Source organism: Macaca nemestrina, chromosome 5, assembly GCF_043159975.1.
Source record: "Macaca nemestrina isolate mMacNem1 chromosome 5, mMacNem.hap1, whole genome shotgun sequence".
NCBI lineage: Eukaryota > Metazoa > Chordata > Mammalia > Primates > Cercopithecidae > Macaca > Macaca nemestrina.
The window spans coordinates 148388139-148407985 of NC_092129.1; the positions used below are offsets into that span (position 1 = coordinate 148388139).

General features: G+C 46.9%; 1 protein-coding gene across 2 annotated transcripts; it reads left to right on the top strand.

Moving 5' to 3' along the window:
• Positions 1-94: 94 nt before the first annotated feature.
• On the top strand, positions 95-8658 carry LOC105474576 (ribosomal protein S10). Of its 2 annotated transcripts, none has more exons than XM_071097178.1 (6): positions 95-230; positions 1038-1187; positions 1374-1545; positions 4694-4771; positions 7942-7997; positions 8565-8658. In XM_071097178.1, exons 2-6 carry the CDS (start codon positions 1038-1040, stop codon positions 8604-8606), a joined length of 498 nt encoding a protein of 165 aa, XP_070953279.1. In that variant the 5' UTR covers positions 95-230; the 3' UTR covers positions 8607-8658. The 2 variants fall into 2 exon arrangements, with proteins under 2 accessions (XP_070953279.1, XP_070953280.1); XM_071097179.1 differs by having other exon boundaries at positions 192-466.
• Positions 8659-19847: the final 11189 nt, after the last annotated feature.

A 19847-nucleotide genomic window follows, 5' to 3' on the forward strand; every position in this document is an offset into this window, starting at 1 on the left:
AAAGCACGCAAGCTCAGAAGTTCCCGGCGGCGGTTTCCTAGTGTGTGCGTGCGTCCCTCAAGCGGTCGGGCTCTGCGGTCAGATCCGCCAGTCCTTCAGGCACCGCCGAGGCCACCCCAGGCTCCGCGCGGGTCCTGGCGGGGGGCGGGCCCACGCCAGCCCGGAAGAGACGCAGCACCGCGCATGCTCCTTCCTTTCCAGCCCCGGCCCCGGACCCTGCAGCCGCCGAGGTGAGTTTCTGTGGAGTTCGAGTTCCATCGGCTCCCATCCGGGCCATCTTGCCGCCTTAGCGGCTGCTCCTTCCCAGGATGCGGGCAGTGGGCCTCTCTCCCACTCCCCACACACCCATTTCTGAGTAGCGACAGGGGCTGGAGGTTTATTTTATGGGGTAGGGGGCCGCTGGTAGGCGAAGATTGTCCGAGGGAGAGGGGGAGGATGAAGGCAGTGCGTGGCGGAGACCTGCCAGGTGAGACTAGGGAAGACAGTGTCCCGCCGACACGCTTTTTCCTTGGGGACAGGACTCCCCCGACTGCCTGCTTGCCTGGCACTGGAGCTCTACTTTGGGGGAGGTGTGGTAGGAAACGAGGGTGCGAAGGCCTTAGCCCTTCGGTTTGGGGTCTGCCGCCTTCAAGAAGCGGGGTTTTACTCCTCCGGGCCTTCCCTGTGTACCTTATGGTACAGCCGCGCGATTCCGCGCTGGGTACAGTCGCTGATGGCCTCCAGCTGCTCCCGATAATACAGGGTCTGCTCCTCTTACCCCGCCATCGACCTTTGTAATTGTGATGACTTAAGGAAGTTTGGCGCGAATGTGCACCACTATGCTGGTTTTAACATGCTGACAGCTTTTCCACCTGAATTGTTTTTGGGGATGGGGAGGGACGGAGCTGGCCTCTGCCGAATCTGTTTTGTGAAGCTGAGTCCTCCCACCGGCATGTTGTCTACGGATTTTTGTGGGTGACTTTAGGGTCACGAACTTGATTACTGGGCCCCGGCCTCGTTACTCAGAAGTGCTCTTGACAGTCATCTCTTTTTTGCAGATGTTGATGCCTAAGAAGAACCGGATTGCTATTTACGAACTCCTTTTTAAGGAGGGAGTCATGGTGGCCAAGAAGGATGTCCACATGCCTAAGCACCCGGAGCTGGCAGACAAGAATGTACCCAACCTTCATGTCATGAAGGCCATGCAGGTAGGAGGGTGAGGAGGAAGACTGGGACGGGATGGAGGGATCTTCCCCTAACGTTCAAGGCAAGTTCCAAAGGGGAGGTCAGGACTGCCGGGGCTGCTTGCTAACTTGAAGGGCTGGGACTGGAGACTTGTCTAGGATGATCCAAGTTTCTACTTATGCCTTAACAGTAAGTTTTTTGCCTTACAGTCTCTCAAGTCCCGAGGCTACGTGAAGGAACAGTTTGCCTGGAGACATTTCTACTGGTACCTTACCAATGAGGGTATCCAGTATCTCCGTGATTACCTTCATCTGCCCCCGGAGATTGTGCCTGCCACCCTACGCCGTAGCCGTCCAGAGACTGGCAGGCCTCGGCCTAAAGGTATGGTGCCCAAACAAATGCCTTCAGCTATTTGAAGATAGTTTCTTTTGTGTAAGGGACAGAAGCATTCTTAGCTGGTGTCAGCTTTAGAGGGCTCTGGCCTGCAGGCATTTGGTCAAGTGCTAGAACCTTTGTCCTGTGACTTGGGACTTGGAATAGAACTAGACTCAGTTCTTCAGGCCATCCATGAGATGGCCTTAAGCACAGATAGTCGCTTTCTTCACCCATACCTGTACAAACATCCAGACACATGTGGTATAGAACATTGAGTAACTTTTCCAGCAGAGTGTGTTGTACTCTTCCCAAAAAGTCCAAAGCAAAGCCATTTACCACCTTGAAAGAAACAAGAGTTTTGTAGTTTTCTTGCCAGCAGGGGAAAAAATTAGAAACAGTGGAGTGGAGAACGGATGGTGTATACCACGATGTGAAAGGATATGCACGCATGTGTAGTGCGAGGAGAATTATCTTTTGATTCTTGAGATCATTGCTGGCTTACAGTTGCTTTTTTTTTTTTTTTTTTTTTTGAGACGGAGTCTTGCTCTGTTGCCCAGCCTGGGGTGCGGTGGTAAGCCACCGTGCCTGGCCTGTATTTTGTCTAGGTTATGGTTCTTTGTTATGAAACTGTAGGAGCTGCAGAGAGCATAGGTTGGAGTGACAAAATGCACAGATTCCTAAACGTGATCATCAGAGGGTCCAGGTTCCCCTGGAGAGTTACTTTATGGAGCTTAGGAATTTGTTAGGAAAGTTCCCCAAGGGATTCTGGTGATCAGGTAGACATCTGTGGCCAAGGCTGGAGTGCAGTGGTGCGATCTCAGCTTACTGCAACCTCCACCGCCCAGGTTCAGGCAGTTGTCCTGTCTCGGCCTCCTGAGACTGGGATTATAGGCGTCCAGAACTATGCCCAGCTAATTTTTGGATTTTTAGTGGAGATGGGATTTCACTCTGTTGGCCAGGCTGGGCTCAAACTCCTGACCTCAGGTGATCCACCCACCTCAGCCTCCCAAAGTGCTGGGACTACAGGAGTTAGCCACCGTGCCCAGCCCATAATACATCTTTTTAGCAAGAGTTCTCTACTACATCTTGGAATCTTCTGGGGGGAAAAAATGCCATTGCCTATCTGTGCTTGATATATTCTGATTTAGTTGGGCCTGACATTTATTTTTGCCACTCATTACATGATTTATTTCTGCTTTGAAAGCAGTTCATTCCGCCTGAGTGCAGTGGCTCATTCCTGTAATCCCAGCACTTTGGGAGGCCAAGGCAGGAGGACTACTTGAGTCCAGGAGTTTGAGATCAGCTAGGGCAGTATAGTGAGACCCGGTCTCTACAAAAAAATAAATTAGCCAGGCATGGTGGTGCACACCTGTGGTTGAGCCCAGGAACTCCAGGCTGCATTGAGCTGTGATTGGCCGTTGCAGTCACCCTGAGCAACAGAGCAAGACCCTGTCTCGAAAAAAAAAAGAGACATAATTCATATTCTAATCACACAGACTCCGGGTAAGTTCCAAGGTAACGGGGTAGAGGAAATACTTGATTAAACTGTTACTTAATGTGTGTGTTTGTTTGTTTGTTTATATTCTGTCACCCAGGCTGGAGTACAGTGGTACGATCCCAATTTACTGTAACCTCTGCCTCTCAGGTTCAAGTGATTCTCCTGCCTCAGCTTCCTGAGTAGCTGGGATCACAGGCGTACACCACCACACCTGGCTAATTTTTGTAATTTTAGTAGAGACAGGGTTTTACCATGTTGGCCAGGCTGTTCTTAAACTCCTGGCCTCAAGTGATCACCTGCTTTGGCCTCCCAAAGTGCTGGGATTACAGGCATGAGCCACTGTGCCTGGCCATTTATGATTTTTTTTGTTTGTTTGTTTTGAGACGGAGTCTCACTCTGTCGCCCAGGCAGGAATGCTGTGGCGCGATCTTGGCTCACTGCAAGCTCCGTCTCCTGGGTTCACGCCATTCTCCTGCCTCAGCCTCCTGAGTAGCTGGGACTACAAGCACCTGCCACCGCGCCCAGCTAATTTTTTTGTATTTTTAGTAGAGACGGAGTTTCACCATGTTAACCAGGATGGTGTTGATCTCCTGACCTTGTGATCCGTCTGCCTCGGCCTCCCAAAGTGCTGGGATTACAGGCGTGAGCCACCGCACCGGCCTATGATAATTTTTTAAAGGTAGCTCTTAAAGTTTGTGCCTTAGGGTGTGGTGGCTCACAGCTGCAATCTCAGCACTTTTGGAGGCCAAGGTGGGAGGATCACATGAGGCCAGGAGTTCAAGACCAGCCTGTCCAACATGGTGAAACCCTGTCACTACTAAAGATAACAACCAAAAAAAAAAAAAAAAAATTGCCTAGGTGTGGTGGCTCATGCCTATAATCCCAGCACTTTGGGAGGCCAAGGCAGGCGGATCACTTGAGGTCAGGAGTTGGAGACCAGCCTGGCCAACAGATTGAAAGCCCCTTTCTACTAAAAATACAAAACTTAGCTGGGCATGGTGGCACGTGCATGTAATTCCACCTACTCGGGAGGCTGAGGTGAGAGAACTGCTTGAACCCAGGAGGCAGAGGTTGCAGTGAGCTGAGATTGTGCCACCACACTCCAACCTGGGTGACAGAGCGAGAGTCCGTCTCAAAAAAAGATAATAATACAGTTTCCACCTTAATATGTATCCCGCAGCCTAACAGGTATGTGAAGAAGCCCAGGAGGAACTAAAGGATTCTTGGTAACCCGTAGATTATGTACTTAATATTGGAGTTGGGACTTTCAGCTTAGGATGCTTCCTTTTCCATTTGCATATACTAAGTTTTCTACTTAACGTGGGTCAGGTTCAGAAGTTTGGCTATTCACATGTTCATAGAAATAGCTGGATGTCTAGATTGGTCCAATAATTGGAAAATGGTTTTATGTCCAAACAAAATGGAAGCCTTTTTTTTTTTTCTTCGCAGATTTGCAGCCACGATTGTCAATAAGTTTCTATGGAGAAATAATTGTTTCTAGCTGACGTTATAGGTTTAAGGAGTTCCTGTCCCCATTAACCCATCTTAACCAAGTGGTTGCTCAGTGAAAACTGGAGAGCAATGCCAGTTTTCTTGGTTTTAAGGGACAGAGTTCCCAGATTGCCCTATGTTCACAGTGTGTTTTGATTTACATAGGTCTGGAGGGTGAGCGACCTGCGAGACTCACAAGAGGGGAAGCTGACAGAGATACCTACAGACGGAGTGCTGTGCCACGTGAGTAAATGCATCACCTATATTAGGGGTGTTGGGGTGAAATATCTGGATTCTCACAGCTGGCTCTGGCTGGGTGGGGCTCAGCCTTTGATGATGACAAAATGACCAGGAAAGATTCTTGGTTTAATTCTGCAGAGCATCAGAACAGCTGGAGTCCTTTGTGCTTCTTTCCTTATGCAGTGATTTAATAGATGAGAATTAGGAGGAAAGCCTTCTGAGTTAGGGACTGGAATTTTTTAAAAAGCAAAACTCAGGCCAGGCTCAGTGGCTCATGTCTGTAATCCCAGCAGTTTGGTGGGGGTCGAAGTGGGCAGATTACTTGAAGTCAGGAGTTCGAGACCAGCCTGGCCAACATGATGAAACCCTGTCTCTACTAAAAATACAAAAATTAGGGTGGTGTGGTGGTGGGCGTCTGTATTCCCAGCTGCTTAGGAGGCTGAGGCATGAGAATTGCTTAAACCTGGGAGGCAGAGGTTGCAGTGAGCCAAGATCATGCCATTGTACTCCAGCCTGGATGACAGAGCAAGATTCTGTCTCAAAAAAAACAAAAAAAAAACTTCAGTAAGATGAGGAGCCTTTGTTAGTATTTTTGTAAAGGAATAATAGGATTCAACTTGTTTTGTTTTGTTTTGGTTTGGTTTTGAGACAGTCTTTGCTCTGTGGCCCAGGCTGGAGTGCAGTGGCACAATCTTAGCTCACTGCAAGCTCTGCCTCCTGGGTTCACCCCATTCTTCTGCCTCAGCCTCCCAAGTAACTGGGATTTCTCCAGCCCTTGGTTGAGAGGAAGTTGGTGATATTGGAAGTTTAATGATTATGGGCCAGGCACAGTGGCTCATGCCTGTAATCCCAGCACTTTGGGAGGCTGAGGCAGGTGGATCACTTGAGGTCAGGAGTTCGAGATCAGCCTGGCCAGTGTGGTGAAACCCCATCTCTACTTGAAAAAATTAGCCTGGTGTGGTGGTATGTGCCTGCCTGTAATAATCTCAGCTACTCGGGAGGCTGAGGCAGAAGAATTGCTTGAACCTGGGAGGCGGAAGTTGCAGTGAGCCGAGATCATGCCACTGCACTCCACCCTGGGCAACAGAACAAGACCCTGTCTCAAAAAAAAAACCAGAAATTTAATGATTACTGAAACCATATTCGTTATTGGCATTTGCTTTCCTCCCCCTATCCTTGTGCCCAATGTGAGCCATAGATCTAATACAAAATTTCCTGGTAGCCACACTTGAAAAAGCAAGTGGAAACAGGTTATTTGATTACTAATGTCTTTTATTTAATCAAATATGTGTAGAAGTGAGCTGGGAATGGTGGTATGTGCCTGTAGTCCTAGCTACTTGGAAAGCCAAAGCAAGAGGATTGTTTTGAGCCTAGGAGTTTGAGATACAGTGAGCTATGATCTTGTTGCTACACTCCAGCCTGGGCGACAGAGTGAGACCCCCCCAACTCAAATAAGTCAGGGCCAGGCGCGGTGGCTTACACCTGTAATCCCAGCACTTTGGGAGGCTGAGACGGGCAGATCACCTGAGGTCAGGAGTTCGAGACCAGCCTGGCCAACATGGTGAAACCCCATTTCTACTTAAAATCCAAAAAATTAGCCGGGCATGGTGGTATGCACATGTAATCCCAGCTACTCAGGGGGCCAAGGCAGGAGAATTGCTTGAACCCCAGAGGTGGAGGTTGCAGTGAGCTGAGATGGCAGCATTGCACTCCAGCCTCAGGAACAACAGTGAGAGTTCATCTCAAAAAAAAAAGAATAAATAAATAAATATAAATAAATCGATTTTTAAAATATCTAAAAGTGTTAATTTAACATGTAATCAGTATAAACAGTATTGAAATATTTTACATTTCTTTTTTTCCTTAAGTCTTTGTAATTGGCTGGGTGCAGTGGCTCACACCTGTAATTCTAGCACTTTGGGAGGCCGAGGCAGGCAGATCACTTGAGCTCAGGAGTTTGAGACCAGCCTGGGCAACATGGCTGAACCCATCTCTACAAAAAATATAAAAATTAGGGCCAGATGCAGTTGGCTCATGCCTGTAATCCCAACATTTTGGGAGGCTGAGGCAGGCAGATCACCTGAGGTTGGGAGTTTGAGACCACCCTGGAGAAACCAACATGGAGAAACCCCGTCTCTACTAAAAATACAAAAAAATTAGCCATGCATGGTGGCGCGTGCCTGTAATCCCAGCTACTGAGGAGGCTGAGGCAGGAGAATCACTTGAACCTGGGAGGCAGAGGTTGCAGTGAGCCGAGATCACGCCGTTGCACTCTAGCCTGGGCAACAAGAGCAAAATTCTGTCTCAAACAAACAAAAAATATAAAAATTAGCTGCCTACAGCCCCAGCTGAGGTGGAAGGATCGCTTGAGCCCATGAGGCAGAGGTTGTAGTAAGCTGAGATCGTGCCACTGCACTCCATCCTGGGCGACAGAGTAAGACCCTGTCTCGGGCCAGGCGCGGTAGCTCAAGCCTGTAATCCCAGCACTTTGGGAGGCTGAGATGGGCGGATCATGAGGTCAGGAGATCGAGACCATCCTGGCGAACACGGTGAAACCCCGTCTCTACTAAAAAATACAAAAAACTAGCCGGGCGAGGTGGCGGGCGCCTGTAGTCCCAGCGACTTGGGAGGCTGAGGCAGGAGAATGGCGTAAATCCCGGAGGCAGAGCTTGCAGTGAGCTGAGATCCGGCCACTGCACTCTAGCCTGGGCGACAGAACGAGACTCCATCTCAAAAAAAAAAAAAGACCCTGTCTCAAATAAGTATAAGAAAACTGGTGAATTTTGCATGACTCCATTTGAGCTGTGACTGGGATATAGGACAGGGCAGCATCTTGTCTGCTTTTCTCCCATGGTAATTAAGGCTTTTGTGGGCCCTTGCCCCTTTACATGTTAGTTCTTCCCTAATTACGCTCCCTTTGTTACCTAGATGCTTCTCTGAAGTGGGTAAGTCAGTCAGTGTGATCGGAAGTGGGAATCCTTTGGGAGGATTTGTAGTTTGGGCTGTGAGTATTGGAAGGCTGAGAAGGTGTTCCCCACCACTGGTGTAATTTGCTTATATTTAATGGGGTGGTGCGTGGCTTTTCCTGCAAGATTGGAGTCGGTGAGTTGTCTTCCCTTGTTCTATAGTAGATTGGATAATATGATGATTCTAAATCGAGTTTCACTTTCTAGCTGGTGCTGACAAGAAAGCCGAGGCTGGGGCTGGGTCAGCAACCGAATTCCAGTTTGTGAGTATCTTCCTATTTGTTTTCCATGAGCCATCATTTGTTCTGGCCTCAGTCCGGTTGCTCGGCAAGTTGTGGGGATGTCGTATAGTATGGTCCTGTCAGCCAGTTCCCTCCTCCCGCTTTTTTCCAAATTCCAAATTTTACATTGAGATGTAGCATGCAAACTTTTGTAAATATGTAAATTACTGAAATCAGTCTCAGAAATCAGTACATGTGGCCTGCTGTTACTTTGTTTTGTTAATGCTTGACATTGAACTAAACACTGGAAGGTGAGTGGGCTTAAGAACCAAGATGGTATGAAATCAGATCCTCCCATCTTTTTTCATATGATGTTTCCCCATCTATAAAATAGAGGTAATTACAGCTACCAAGGAAATGGGCCTAGACGTTGGATATGGCCCCACATCCAGTAAGGGGCAGTGCTGGGATTTACGGCCTGTACTCAGCTTTCTCCCAGCAGTTTACATTTGGGGGCCTCTGGAGTTATAATGAGGCTTGAAAGTTAGCAAAACCACAAGGTCAAACCAGAGTACTGCTCATGCTGATGTGATGTGCTTTCTCTTACAGAGAGGCGGATTTGGTCGTGGACGTGGTCAGCCACCTCAGTAAAATTGAAGAGGATTATTTTGCATTGAATAAACTTACAGCCAAAAAACCTTAATCTTGTGTCCATTTTGTTTGCTTTGTGCAGCCTGAACAGGAACGTTTTAAGGGTCAGAGTGTAAATGGGACAGTACTGGCTTGGTTTGGGGGGTTGTCGTTGTCCTGGGTGACACCGGCTGCTGCTGTCCTTGGCTTTGGCATGTGCCCTGCTTTCTCTAGCCAGCGCCTCCCTGCAGAGTGGTGTCCCATATGGTGCTGCACCTTGGAGGCAGTTGGAAAACTGGGTTCCTTCTCCAGACCAGCCATGCTGCCTCAGCTCTGCGTGGTGGGAAAGTTGCTGGTTGCCTGGGAGTTGTGATTTGTGCCTGCTGTCGGGAACTATAAGAAGTGCTGGGCAGGGAGGATGAAAGGTAACCAAGGAAATGGTTCTCCTTCAATTTATGGGGAAGAAGCACAGGAATGGTGTTTAGGCCAGCATTACTAATATGTCTTCAAGGGTCGGCGTTTGTTGACAAGAATCAAGGGAGAAAACAATGCACAAAAACCACTGTTCACAGTGACTAAGGCCTGTAGTCCCAGCTACTCAGGAGCCTGAGGCAGGATTGCTCGAGGCTAGGGGTTTGAGACCAGCCTGAGAAACATAGCAAGACCCTGTCTCAAGGACCAAAACATTTGAAACTCATCTGAAAACTTCTTTTTTTTGAGACGGAGTCTAGCTCTTGTCGCCCAGGTTGGAGTGCAATGGCGCAATCTCAGCTCATTGCAACCTCTGCCTCCCAGGTCAAGCAGTTCTCTCTAAGCCTTCCGAGTAACTGGGATTACAGGCTTCTGCCACCATGCCCGGCTAATTTTGTATTTTTAGTACAGATGGGGTTTCTGCGTGTTGGTCAGGCTCGTCTCGAACTCCTGACCTCAGGTGAAATGCCCACCTAGGCCTTCCAAAGTGCTGGGATTACAGGTGTGAGCCACCATGCCTGACCAACGTTTTTATGTCTTAACATAATTGGAATAAATATTGGGCAGTAGGAGCTTTGCTGTCCAGGGTTCCTTTAAGGAAGGAATAAGAGTTGTAGTTTTCCTTGGTCTCCGAGTGGTGATCCGTCATGGCATGACTAAATGGACTAGAGATGTGTATATAGTCTTCTGTTGATCAAGTGTGATCTCAGCATGGATGCAGGAAAGGGACTGCAAATATACTATATACCTGGCACAATGCCAGAAGGGAAACTTGGCATAGCCCAGTGAGAGCTGAGACAATCCTGCAGACTTGCTGAGTAGGACACCAACCTTGGCTTGCAGATCAGTCACCATGACTATCTGCAGTAAATACGAGTTACTGGGATGGAGGTGGTTAAAGCATTTGAGGTAACAGCTCTGAACCAACCAGTGGCTCAAGACAGGCCCAAGGTAGTGTTTTTCAGCCAGAAAAACTGGTAGCTAATTGGAAGTGCATCTTACGGGTTTTGAGAACTTAGGAATCATTTGTGGAGTACCGTGGTCTAAGCATTGTATAAAAATGGACAATAATTGGTGAAATGGGGCCCGGCATTGTGGTTCACACCTTTAATCCCAGCAGTTTGGGAGGGCAAGATGGGTGGGTCACTTGAGTCCAGGAGTTAAAGACCCGGCATGGGTAACAGTGAAACCCCATCTCCACAAAAAAAAAAATACAAAAATCAGCCTCGCATGGTTGTGCTCACCTGTAGTTCCAGCTACTTGGAAGGCTGAGTCAGGAGGATTGTTTGAGCCCAGGAAGTAGAGGTTGCAGTGAGCTGAGATTGTGCCACTGCATTCCAGCCTAGGCGACAGAGTAAGACTCAATAATTATCACTGATCTCATGAAGCTGAGCACTGTGGCACACACCTGTAGTCCCAGCTACTCAGGAGCCTGAGGTAGAAGGATCACTTGAGCCCAGGAGTTGAAACCATCCATTGAGACCCAATCTCAAAAAAAAAAAAAAAAAAAAAACAATTGGTCAAATGAGATTTGTGACAATTCTAAACTACACAGATGAGAATTCTAAACCACCTTCAGTATTGATAGGCAGTTGTAATGTAGACCACGAGGTGGCAGCTGATGGTAACTCCAAATACGCACTTAACTGTTAGTCCTGGGAAGTGAACTTTGGAATCTGAGCCACCAATAAAATAGAAGCTTGCTTTGGCAGAAAGCAGCAGTGTTTGGGGAAGCTCGTTTCAGCACGGCCTTGGCTCGTTTCAAAGATTGCTTTTTATCCAATTTTTCTGCTGGCTCGAGTGATGTCAAGTGGTTTGCCCATGTTCACACGCTTTGTGATTGTTTAACCTGGATTCCACTGTGAAATGTTAGGAGCTCCTGCCTTTCTGTTTCCCACAGGCCAGCTAGTGAATAGGTTTCCTCTATGACCTTAGTGATTTTCTGGCCCTAAAATGTTACTTTTTCAGCTAGGGCTCTTTGCCAACTTCTTTCCTCGTGATTCAGATTAGTTTCATAATATATACTCCAAGATCACCCATGGACTCTGGGGAAACCCGAGGAGTCTAGAAAAGAGCATGTGAATAAAAACATGCAGGTAGAAGTGGATCTTGGTGCCTGCCAGCTCTGTCCCTACCTTGGTAGATGAAAACAGCCCTTCCAATCAATAATCATTCATTAGCTGCTCAAGGATCATTGCGAATAAGAGCTCTGAGAAACAAGGCTCAAAATTTGCCCTTAAGCACCTGACAGTCGAGTTGGGAAAACAAAACCAAAGCTATGCATTAAGAGTCCAGAACAACAACTATTCTATAAGTGGTAAATCGCATCCAGACTGAATTCTAAGGACGTGTAGGGCAAGGGAGATGAATGAAGGCTGAAGTGGCCCAGAGGTGAGTTGCGGGGCAGGCTGCATGGGCCCAGCCATCACTCGGGAAAAGCTTTGAAGAGGTTTAACCCATCTTCCAGGGTTGGTCTCCAGGTGCACCTTAGCCTCAAATCTACCCACCAGCCCAATGGTTCATCAGATAATCCCAACCACCACTACTACTACCTACCAAAGGGTTTTTCAAGGGATTTGGGAAGCTGATAGCTGAAGATACATTTTCCTAACTTAACATAAACTTCCTGATAGGGACACAAATCCCCTTCCCTGAAAAACAGAATCCCCTTGCAGCCAGTGCCAACAACAGCTTTAAGTCTCAGTGACTCTTTTGAAGCACCACTTCTGTTTTGATTAATAAACAGACCAGGAAGCAGCTATCATGTAGGCATGTTAGATGCTTGGAGGCAAGATAGAGCAGCTTAAAAGATCCCCTAAGAGGCTGGGTGTGGTGGCTCACGCCTGTAATCCCAGCACTTTGGGAGGCTGAGGCTCACCTGAGGTCGGGGAGTTTGAGATCAGCCTGACCAACATGGAGAAACCTGGTCTCTACTAAAAATACAAAATTAGCCAGGCGTAGTGGTACATGCATGTACTCCCAGCTACTCAGGAGGCTAAGCCAGGGGAATCGCTTGAACTCGGGAGGCGGAGGTTGCAGTGAGCCAAGATCGCGCCGTTGCACTTCAGCCTGGGCAACAGAGCAAGACTCTGTCTGGTAAAAAAAAAAAAAAAAAAAAAAAAAAAAAAAATCCCTAAGAGGTTGGGCGCAGTGGCTCACGCCTGTAATCCCAGCCCTTTGGGAGGCTGAGGCAGGCAGATCAAGAGGTCAGGAGTTCAAGACCAGCCTGACCAACATGGTGAAACCCTGTCTCTGTTAAAAATACAAAAAAAAAAAAAAGTCCCAGCACTTTGGGAAACTGAGGTGGTCGGATAACGAGGTCAGGAGTTCGAGACCAGCCTGGCCAGCCTGGTGAAACCCCGTCTCTACTAAAAATGGAAAAAATTAGCCGGGCATGGTGGTGTGTGCCTGTAATCCCAGCTACTCAGGAGGCTGAGTCAGGAGAATCACTTGGACCCAGGAGGCGGAGGTTGCAGTGAACCAAGATCATGCCACTGCACTCCAGCCTGGGCCATAGAGCGAGACTCTGTCTCAAAAAATAAATAAATAAATAAATAAATAAATAAAGATCCCATAAGATACTTGTTTTTGAGGAGGTAGCTCTGTAGACATGAGGGCTCACTAGAACGCTCCCTACCTGGTGCCTGGCATGGGTGGGCCCATTGAGGCTAGGCATTGTTAGGATAGTTTGTATTTTCTAGAGTTTTATATAAATGGAGTCATACGGTATGCATTCTTTTTAGTCCAACTTCTTTTGGCATAATTGTTTTGAGATTCATCAGTACTGCGTGTATCAGTAGTTCCTCCTTAGTGCTGGGCAGCATCCCATTGTGTGGCTATACCATGATTTGCTTATCCATTTACTTGTACTTGGGCATTTGGGTTGTTTGTTTCCAGTGCTTGGCTATTGTGACTAATGTGAACATTTGTGTACAAGCTTTTGTGATGACATGTGTTTTCAGTTCTCTTAGGTATATACCTAGGAGTGAAGTTGCTGGGTCATGCGGTAACTCTATGGTTAACACTTAGAGGAACTGCCAAACTGCTTTCTAAAGTAGCAGCATCATTCTACACTCCCTCTAGCAGTGTGTGAGTTTCAGTTGCTTCTCATCTTCACCAACACCTGGTCTGGCCAGCCTTTTCATTTTAGCCATTCTAGTAGGCATGAAGAGTTTGGATTTTATCCCACAGGCGATCATGAGCCAGTGAACAATACGAAGGTGGGAGGCGGACAGTGGACGGGGAAAGGGGAGATGTTGGTCAACGCGTACAAAGTTTCAGTTAGATAGGAATAAGTTTTGGTGTTCGATTGCATAGCACAGTGACTCTTGTTAATAACACTGTATTGTATACTTCAAAAGAGCTGAAAGAGAGGTTTTTACATGTCCTTACCGCAAAGAAACGATAAATATTTGAGGGGATGGACATGCTAATCAGCCTAATTTGATCATTCCACAATATGTACATCACATTGTACCCCGTAAACACATACAATTATAAATAAAACTTAAAAGCAATATGGAGGGGAGGACTGACACAACCAAGAATGCTGGATGCTTGGGAAGTACTCGACCCCACACTGCGGAATACTGTAGGCTGGACTGGGTCTGCGCCGTGACCACACTGGGGCAACGAGTGTTCATGGGTAAGCCCCTTGGTCAGTGGTGACTACAATACACATTCAGGCTGCTACCAGGAAAGGGAGGGGACAAAATCCATCATTTGATTGCTCAGTTTTTGAAAGGGAAACTAGGACAGAATGAGGGCAGTAGCGGGGGGAATGAAAGGAATTGTTTAAAAAGTTACAGCCCATAGAAAGCAGGGAGCCCATTTCTATTGAAAAGTGCTTTATTGGAAGCCCGTGATAAATGCATGGCACCAGACCAAGAGAACAGCCACTTGAAAAATAAGCCCTGCATGGTTTACTGACATATCAAAGAGCCCATTGTGAGGAAAAGGGCATCTTTAAAAATGAGGAAATATTAAATGAGAGAGGATACCCAAGCTAAGGGAATTAAGGAGGCCTCAAAATGGGGCAAAATTTATGAAAGTTACAAATCAAATGAGAGTAAGAAATTCTGAAGAGTATCTGCAAGAAATGTCAAAGCAAATAGTTTATTTAAGTTCTAGTTTATTTAAGTGTGTGAAAAGCAGAAGGTCAGTTTCAGAATCTAGGGGCATCCATTTATTAATGTGCAAAAAGTACACTGGGAGGCTGAACAGTCAACTGACTGTTTGACATCTTTGCCTCCATTACACAGAGATTTCCCCTTCCACTAAAATAAAAAACATTTAGTATAGAAAACTTCAAACATATAAAATAAAAATAAGTGGCCGGGCGCGGTGGCTCAAGCCTGTAATCCCAGCACTTTGGGAGGCCGAGACGGGCGGATCACGAGGTCAGGAGATCGAGACCATCCTGGCTAACACGGTGAAACCCCGTCTCTACTAAAAAATACAAAAAAGTAGCCGGGTGAGGTGGCGGGCGCCTGTAGTCCCAGCTACTCGGGAGGCTGAGGCAGGAGAATGGCGTGAACCCGGGGAGGCGGAGCTTGCAGTGAGCTGAGATCGCGCCACTGCACTCCAGCCTGGGCGGCAGAGCGAGACTCCGTCTCAAAAAAAAAAATAAAAAAATAAAAAAAATAAAAATAAAAATAAGTATAATAAACCAAGGTTGGGCATGGTGACTCACACCTGTAATCCCAGCACTTTGGGAGACTGAGGCGGTCGGATCACCTGAGGTTGGGAGTTCGAGACCATCCTGACCAACCTGGAGAAACCCCATCTCTACTAAAAATACAAAATGAGCCGGGTGTGGTGGCGCATGCCTGTAATTCCAGCTACTCGGGAGGCTGAAGCAGGAGAATCGCTTGAACCCGGGAAGTGGAGGTTGAGGTGAGCCGAGATCGTGCCATTGTACTCCAGCCTGGGCAACAAGAGCAAAACTCCATCTCTGAAATGAAATGAAATGAAATGATGAAATGAAATGAAATGAAATGGACCACAGTGTACCCATCACTGAGCTTTAATAGTCATCAGCATTCTGCCATTCCTTTTTTGTTTGTTTTGAGATGAAGTCTCACTGTGTTGCCCAGGCTGTACTCAAACTCCTCACACCTCAGCCTTCCAAATAGCTGGGACTACAGGCATGGCCTCTGCCATTGTTGTTACATTGATACCTATGCCCACTCCCACCCCTAATTTGATTATTATTTTAAGTCAGATTTATTGAGGTACAATTTACATACAGTAAAATTCACTTTGTTTTTTCGAGACAAAGTCTCACTCTGTCATCCAGGTGGGAGTGCAATGGTACCATCATGGCTCACTGCAGCTTCTACCTCCCAGGCCCAAGTGATCCTCCCACCTCAGCCCCCCAAGTAGTTGGGACCACAGGTTGCACCACCATGCCTGGCTAATATTTTATTTTTATTTTTGTAGAGATAGGGCCTCCCTATGTTGCCTAGCTGGTCTCAAACTGCTGGGCTCAAGTGATCCTTCCACCTCAGCCTCCCAAAGTGCTGGGATTACGCATGAGCCATCACATCTGGCCAAAATTCACTTTTTAGATATAGAGTTCTGAGTTTTGATAAAAAGATATACATCACAGTGAAACAATGGAGCTTTTCCATCACCCTAAAAAGTGTTTCCACATGCTGCCCCTTTGTGGTCAACCCCCTGGCAAACACTCTTCTTGGTCTTTAGTATAATTTTGCCTTTTCTAGAATGTCAGATATGTGGAATCATATTGTATGTACTCTTGGGACTGGCTTCTGTTGCTCAGCATGGTGTTTAGGGATTCATCCATTATGTTGCATGCATCATGCATCAGTAGTTTGTTCCTATTTATTGCTGAGTAGTATTCTGTTACATGGATGTATTACAGGGTTTTTTGTTTGTTTGAGATGAAGTCTTGCTCTAGTTCAGTGATGCGATCTCAGCTCACTGCAACTTTCTCCTCCTGGGTTCAAGTGATTCTCCTGCCTCAGTCTCCTGAGTAGCTGGGATTACAGGCACCCGCCACCATACCCAGCTAATTTTTGTATTTTTAGTAGAGATGGGGTTTCACCGTGTTGGCCAGGCTGGTCTCGAACTCCTGACCTCAAGTGATCCACCTGTCTTGGCCTCCCAAAGTGCTAGAATTACAAACATGAGCCATCGCATCCAGCCCACAGTTTGTTTATTCTTTTTTTTTTCTATTTTTTTCTTTTTCTTTTTTTTTTTTTGAGACAGAGTCTCACTCTGTCACCCAGGCTGGAGTGCAATGGCACAATCTCAGCTCACTGCAAACTCCACCCCCTTGGTTTGAGCAATTCTTCTGCCTCAGTCTCCTGAGTAGCTGGGATTACAGGTGCCTGCCAACACACCCAGCTAATTTTTGTACTTCTAGTAGAGACAGGGTTTCACCATGTTGGCCAGGCTGGTCTCAAACTTCTGACCGCAAGTGATCTGCCCACCTCGGCCTCCCTAAGTGCTGGGATTACAGGCGTGAGCCACCGCACCCGGCCTGTTTATTTATTTTGTATATAGGCATTTTTAAGTCAAATTGACATTGAAATACACAAATATTAACTCTACTCTTGGATGATGGATACAACCATGTAACTCATACCCCTGAGAAAGAGAAAAGCAGCCCCTAATGTCAGGAACTGACCTGATCCTTATAGCTAGGCCTTGGCATGTTTGAAGCTGGCCTGGCGCTCACAGTGAGGCCATGCCATTCTCCTGTGGACATAAACAACATCATCAAACATCAACAATCAGACAAGGTCACTTTGTGACCCTGATAAAGTGTACCAAAAATACCAAGACTGCCAGGTGCGGTGGCTCGTGCCAGTGATCCCAGTACTTTGGGAGGCTGAGGCAGGTGGATCACATGAGGTCGTCCAATCCAGAGCAAAGCCTCAGTCCCTTAACCTTCCCCAAAACCACCTAACACAAGTCCAAATCCTAAATCCTTCTTATTACCCTCTTTGAGATACGCTATGCTTTTCCACGATATGTATTCTCTTTCATGACAACCAGCAAAATCCTAACTTTGTTCAACTACAAATATGTTTCTAATCTGTGCCTGGAAGGCATTGATCATTGATGTCCCTGTCAAGATACAAAATATTTCACTTTTTTTTTTTTTTTCCGAGACCGTGTCTCACTCTGTCACCCAGGCTGGAATGAAGTGGCTCACTTTAGTTTCAAACTCCTGGGCTCAAGTGATCCTCCCACCTCAGCCTCCTGAGTAGCTGGGATTACAGGTGTGCACTACCATGTCTAATTTCTTTTTTTTTTGAGACGAGTCTTGCTCTATTGCCCAGGCTGTGGTGCAGTGGTGTGATCTTGGCTCACTGCAGCCTCCGTCTCCCGGGTTCAAGAGATTCTTCTGCCTCAACCCCCCAAGTAGATGGGATTACAGGCATCCGCCACCACACCCGGCTAATTTTTGTATTTTTAGTAGAGACAGAGAGATGGGGTTTCACAAAGCTGGCCAGGCTGGTCTCAAACTCCTGACCTCAAATGATTCGCCTGCCTCGGACCTCCCAAAGTGCTGGGATTACACGTGTGAGACACCACGTCTAGCCCCAATTTTTTTTTGAGACCAGATTTTTGAGACGAGACCTCGCTCTGTTGCCCAGGCTGGAGTACAGTGGCACGATCTCAGCTCACCGCAGCCTCCAGCTCCCCTGGCTCAGGTGATCCTCCCACTTCAGCCTCCTTTTTTTTTTGAGACAGGGTCTCTGTTGCTCAGGCTGGAGTGCAGTGGCACAGTCTCAGCTCACTGCAATCTCTACTTCCCAGGCTGAAGCGATTCTCCTACCTCAGCCTCCCAAGTAGCTGGGACTACAGGCGCACACCACCACACCTGGCTAATGTTTGTATTTTTTGTAGAGATGGGGTTTCTCCATGTTGTCAGGTCTGGTCTCGAGCTCCTGGGCTCAAGCAATCCTCCTGCCTTGGCCTCCCCAAGTTATGGGATTACCTGTGTGAGCCCTTGGGCCTGGCCACTGATTTGTAAATTTTTAGTAGAGGTGCGTTCTTCCTATATTGCCCAGGCTAATCTTGAACTTTTGGCCTGAAGCAATCCTCCTGCCTCTGCCTCCCAAAGTATTTGGATTAAAGGTGTGAACCACGATGCCTGGCCTCATCTCCTTGTTTTTTTGGAAGCAGGGTCTCTTTCTGTTGCCCACGCTGGAGTGCACTGGTAGAATCACAGCTCACTGCACACACTGGAGTGCAGTGGTGTGATCATAGCTCATAGCAGCCTCGACCTCCCAGGCTTGAGTGATCCTCCCACCTCAGCCTTCTGAGTAGCTGGGGCCACAGGCATACGCCACCATGGCTGACTAATTAAAAAAAAATTACTTGTAGAGACAGGGTTTTCCTATGTCCTTCTCTACCTTTTAGTCATGAAGAGACGGCTTATGTTTTCCACAAAAGTCTTGGTTTTAGTTTTTATGTTAAAGTCTATAGTCTAAAGTCTTCAGTTTCATGTTAAAGTTTATAATCCATCTCGAATCAATCTTTGTGTATGATGTGAGGTAGGAGTCATGGTTCATTTTTGTCCATATGGATACCCCTTTATTCCAGCACCATTTGTGAAAAAGCACTTGTCCTTTCTTCATTGGATTGCTCTGGTGTCTTTGTTGAAAATAAATAACCATGAAGTGTGGGTCTATTTCTGGATTCTCTATTCTGTTCCATTGATCAATTAATCTATCCTTACACAAATGTTACACTGTCCTGATTACTATTTTTTTTTTCTTTGAGACAGTCTCTCTCTGTCACCCAGGCTGGAGTGTAGTAGCGCAACTTTGGCTCACTGCAACCTCCGCCTCCTGGGTTCAAGCGATGCTCATGCCTCAGCCTCCCAAATAGCTGGGACTACATGCGAGTGCCACCACACACTGATTGCTGTCATTTTGTAGTATTAAAAATAAATTATATAAATCCTCTGACTCTGTTCTTTTTCAAGTTTTTTTTTTTTTTGCTGTTTTACATCCTTTTCATTTTCATATGCACTTTAGAATAATTTTGACGACTTCTTCCCAAAAAACTGCCAGATTTTTCTTTTTTTTTAAGACGGAGTTTCTCTTGTTGCCCAGGCTAGAGTGCAGTGGCATGATCTCTGCTCACTGCAACCTCCACCTCCTGGGTTCAAGTGATTCTCCTGCCTCAGACTCCCAAGTAGCTGGGACTAAGGCACCCCCCATCACACCTGGCTAATTTTTGTATTTTCAGTAGAGACAGGGTTTTACTATCTTAGTCAGGCTGATCTCGAACTCCTGACCTCATGATCCACCCGCCTCGGCCTCCCAAAGAGCTGGGATTATAGGCGTGGGCCACTGCACCCGGCCCAGAATTTTTATAGGAATTGTGTTGGATCTGTATGACAATTAGGCAAAATGGATGTCTTTTTAATACTGAGTTTCCTAAACCATGAATATAGAGTATGTCTCCATTTGTTTAGGTCTTCTTGAATTTCTCTCAGCAACATTTTGTAGTTTTCAATATACAGATCTTACACAATTCTTTTTTTTTTTTTTTTTTTTTTTTTTTTTTTTGAGACAGAGCCTTGCTCTGTTGCCCAGGCTGGAATGCAGTAGCGCGATCTCGGCTCGCTGCAAGCTCTGCCTCCCGGGTTCACGTCATTCTCTTGCCTCAGCCTCCCTAGTAACTGGGACTACAGGCGCCAGCCACCACGCCCGGCTACTTTTTTGTGTGTGTTTTTAGTAGAGATGGGGTTTCACCACGTTAGCCAAGATGGTCTCGATATCCTGACCTCGTGATCCGCCTGCC

Excerpts from the sequence above, each read along its gene's own strand:
- LOC105474576 (XM_071097178.1), top strand. The coding sequence starts at position 1,038 with ATGTTGATGCCTAAGAAGAACCGGATTGCTATTTACGAACTCCTTTTT. Across the intron at positions 4,772-7,941 it reads CAGACGGAGTGCTGTGCCAC|CTGGTGCTGACAAGAAAGCC; the intron begins GTGAGTAAATGC and ends TTCACTTTCTAG. Across the intron at positions 7,998-8,564 it reads CAGCAACCGAATTCCAGTTT|AGAGGCGGATTTGGTCGTGG; the intron begins GTGAGTATCTTC and ends TTTCTCTTACAG.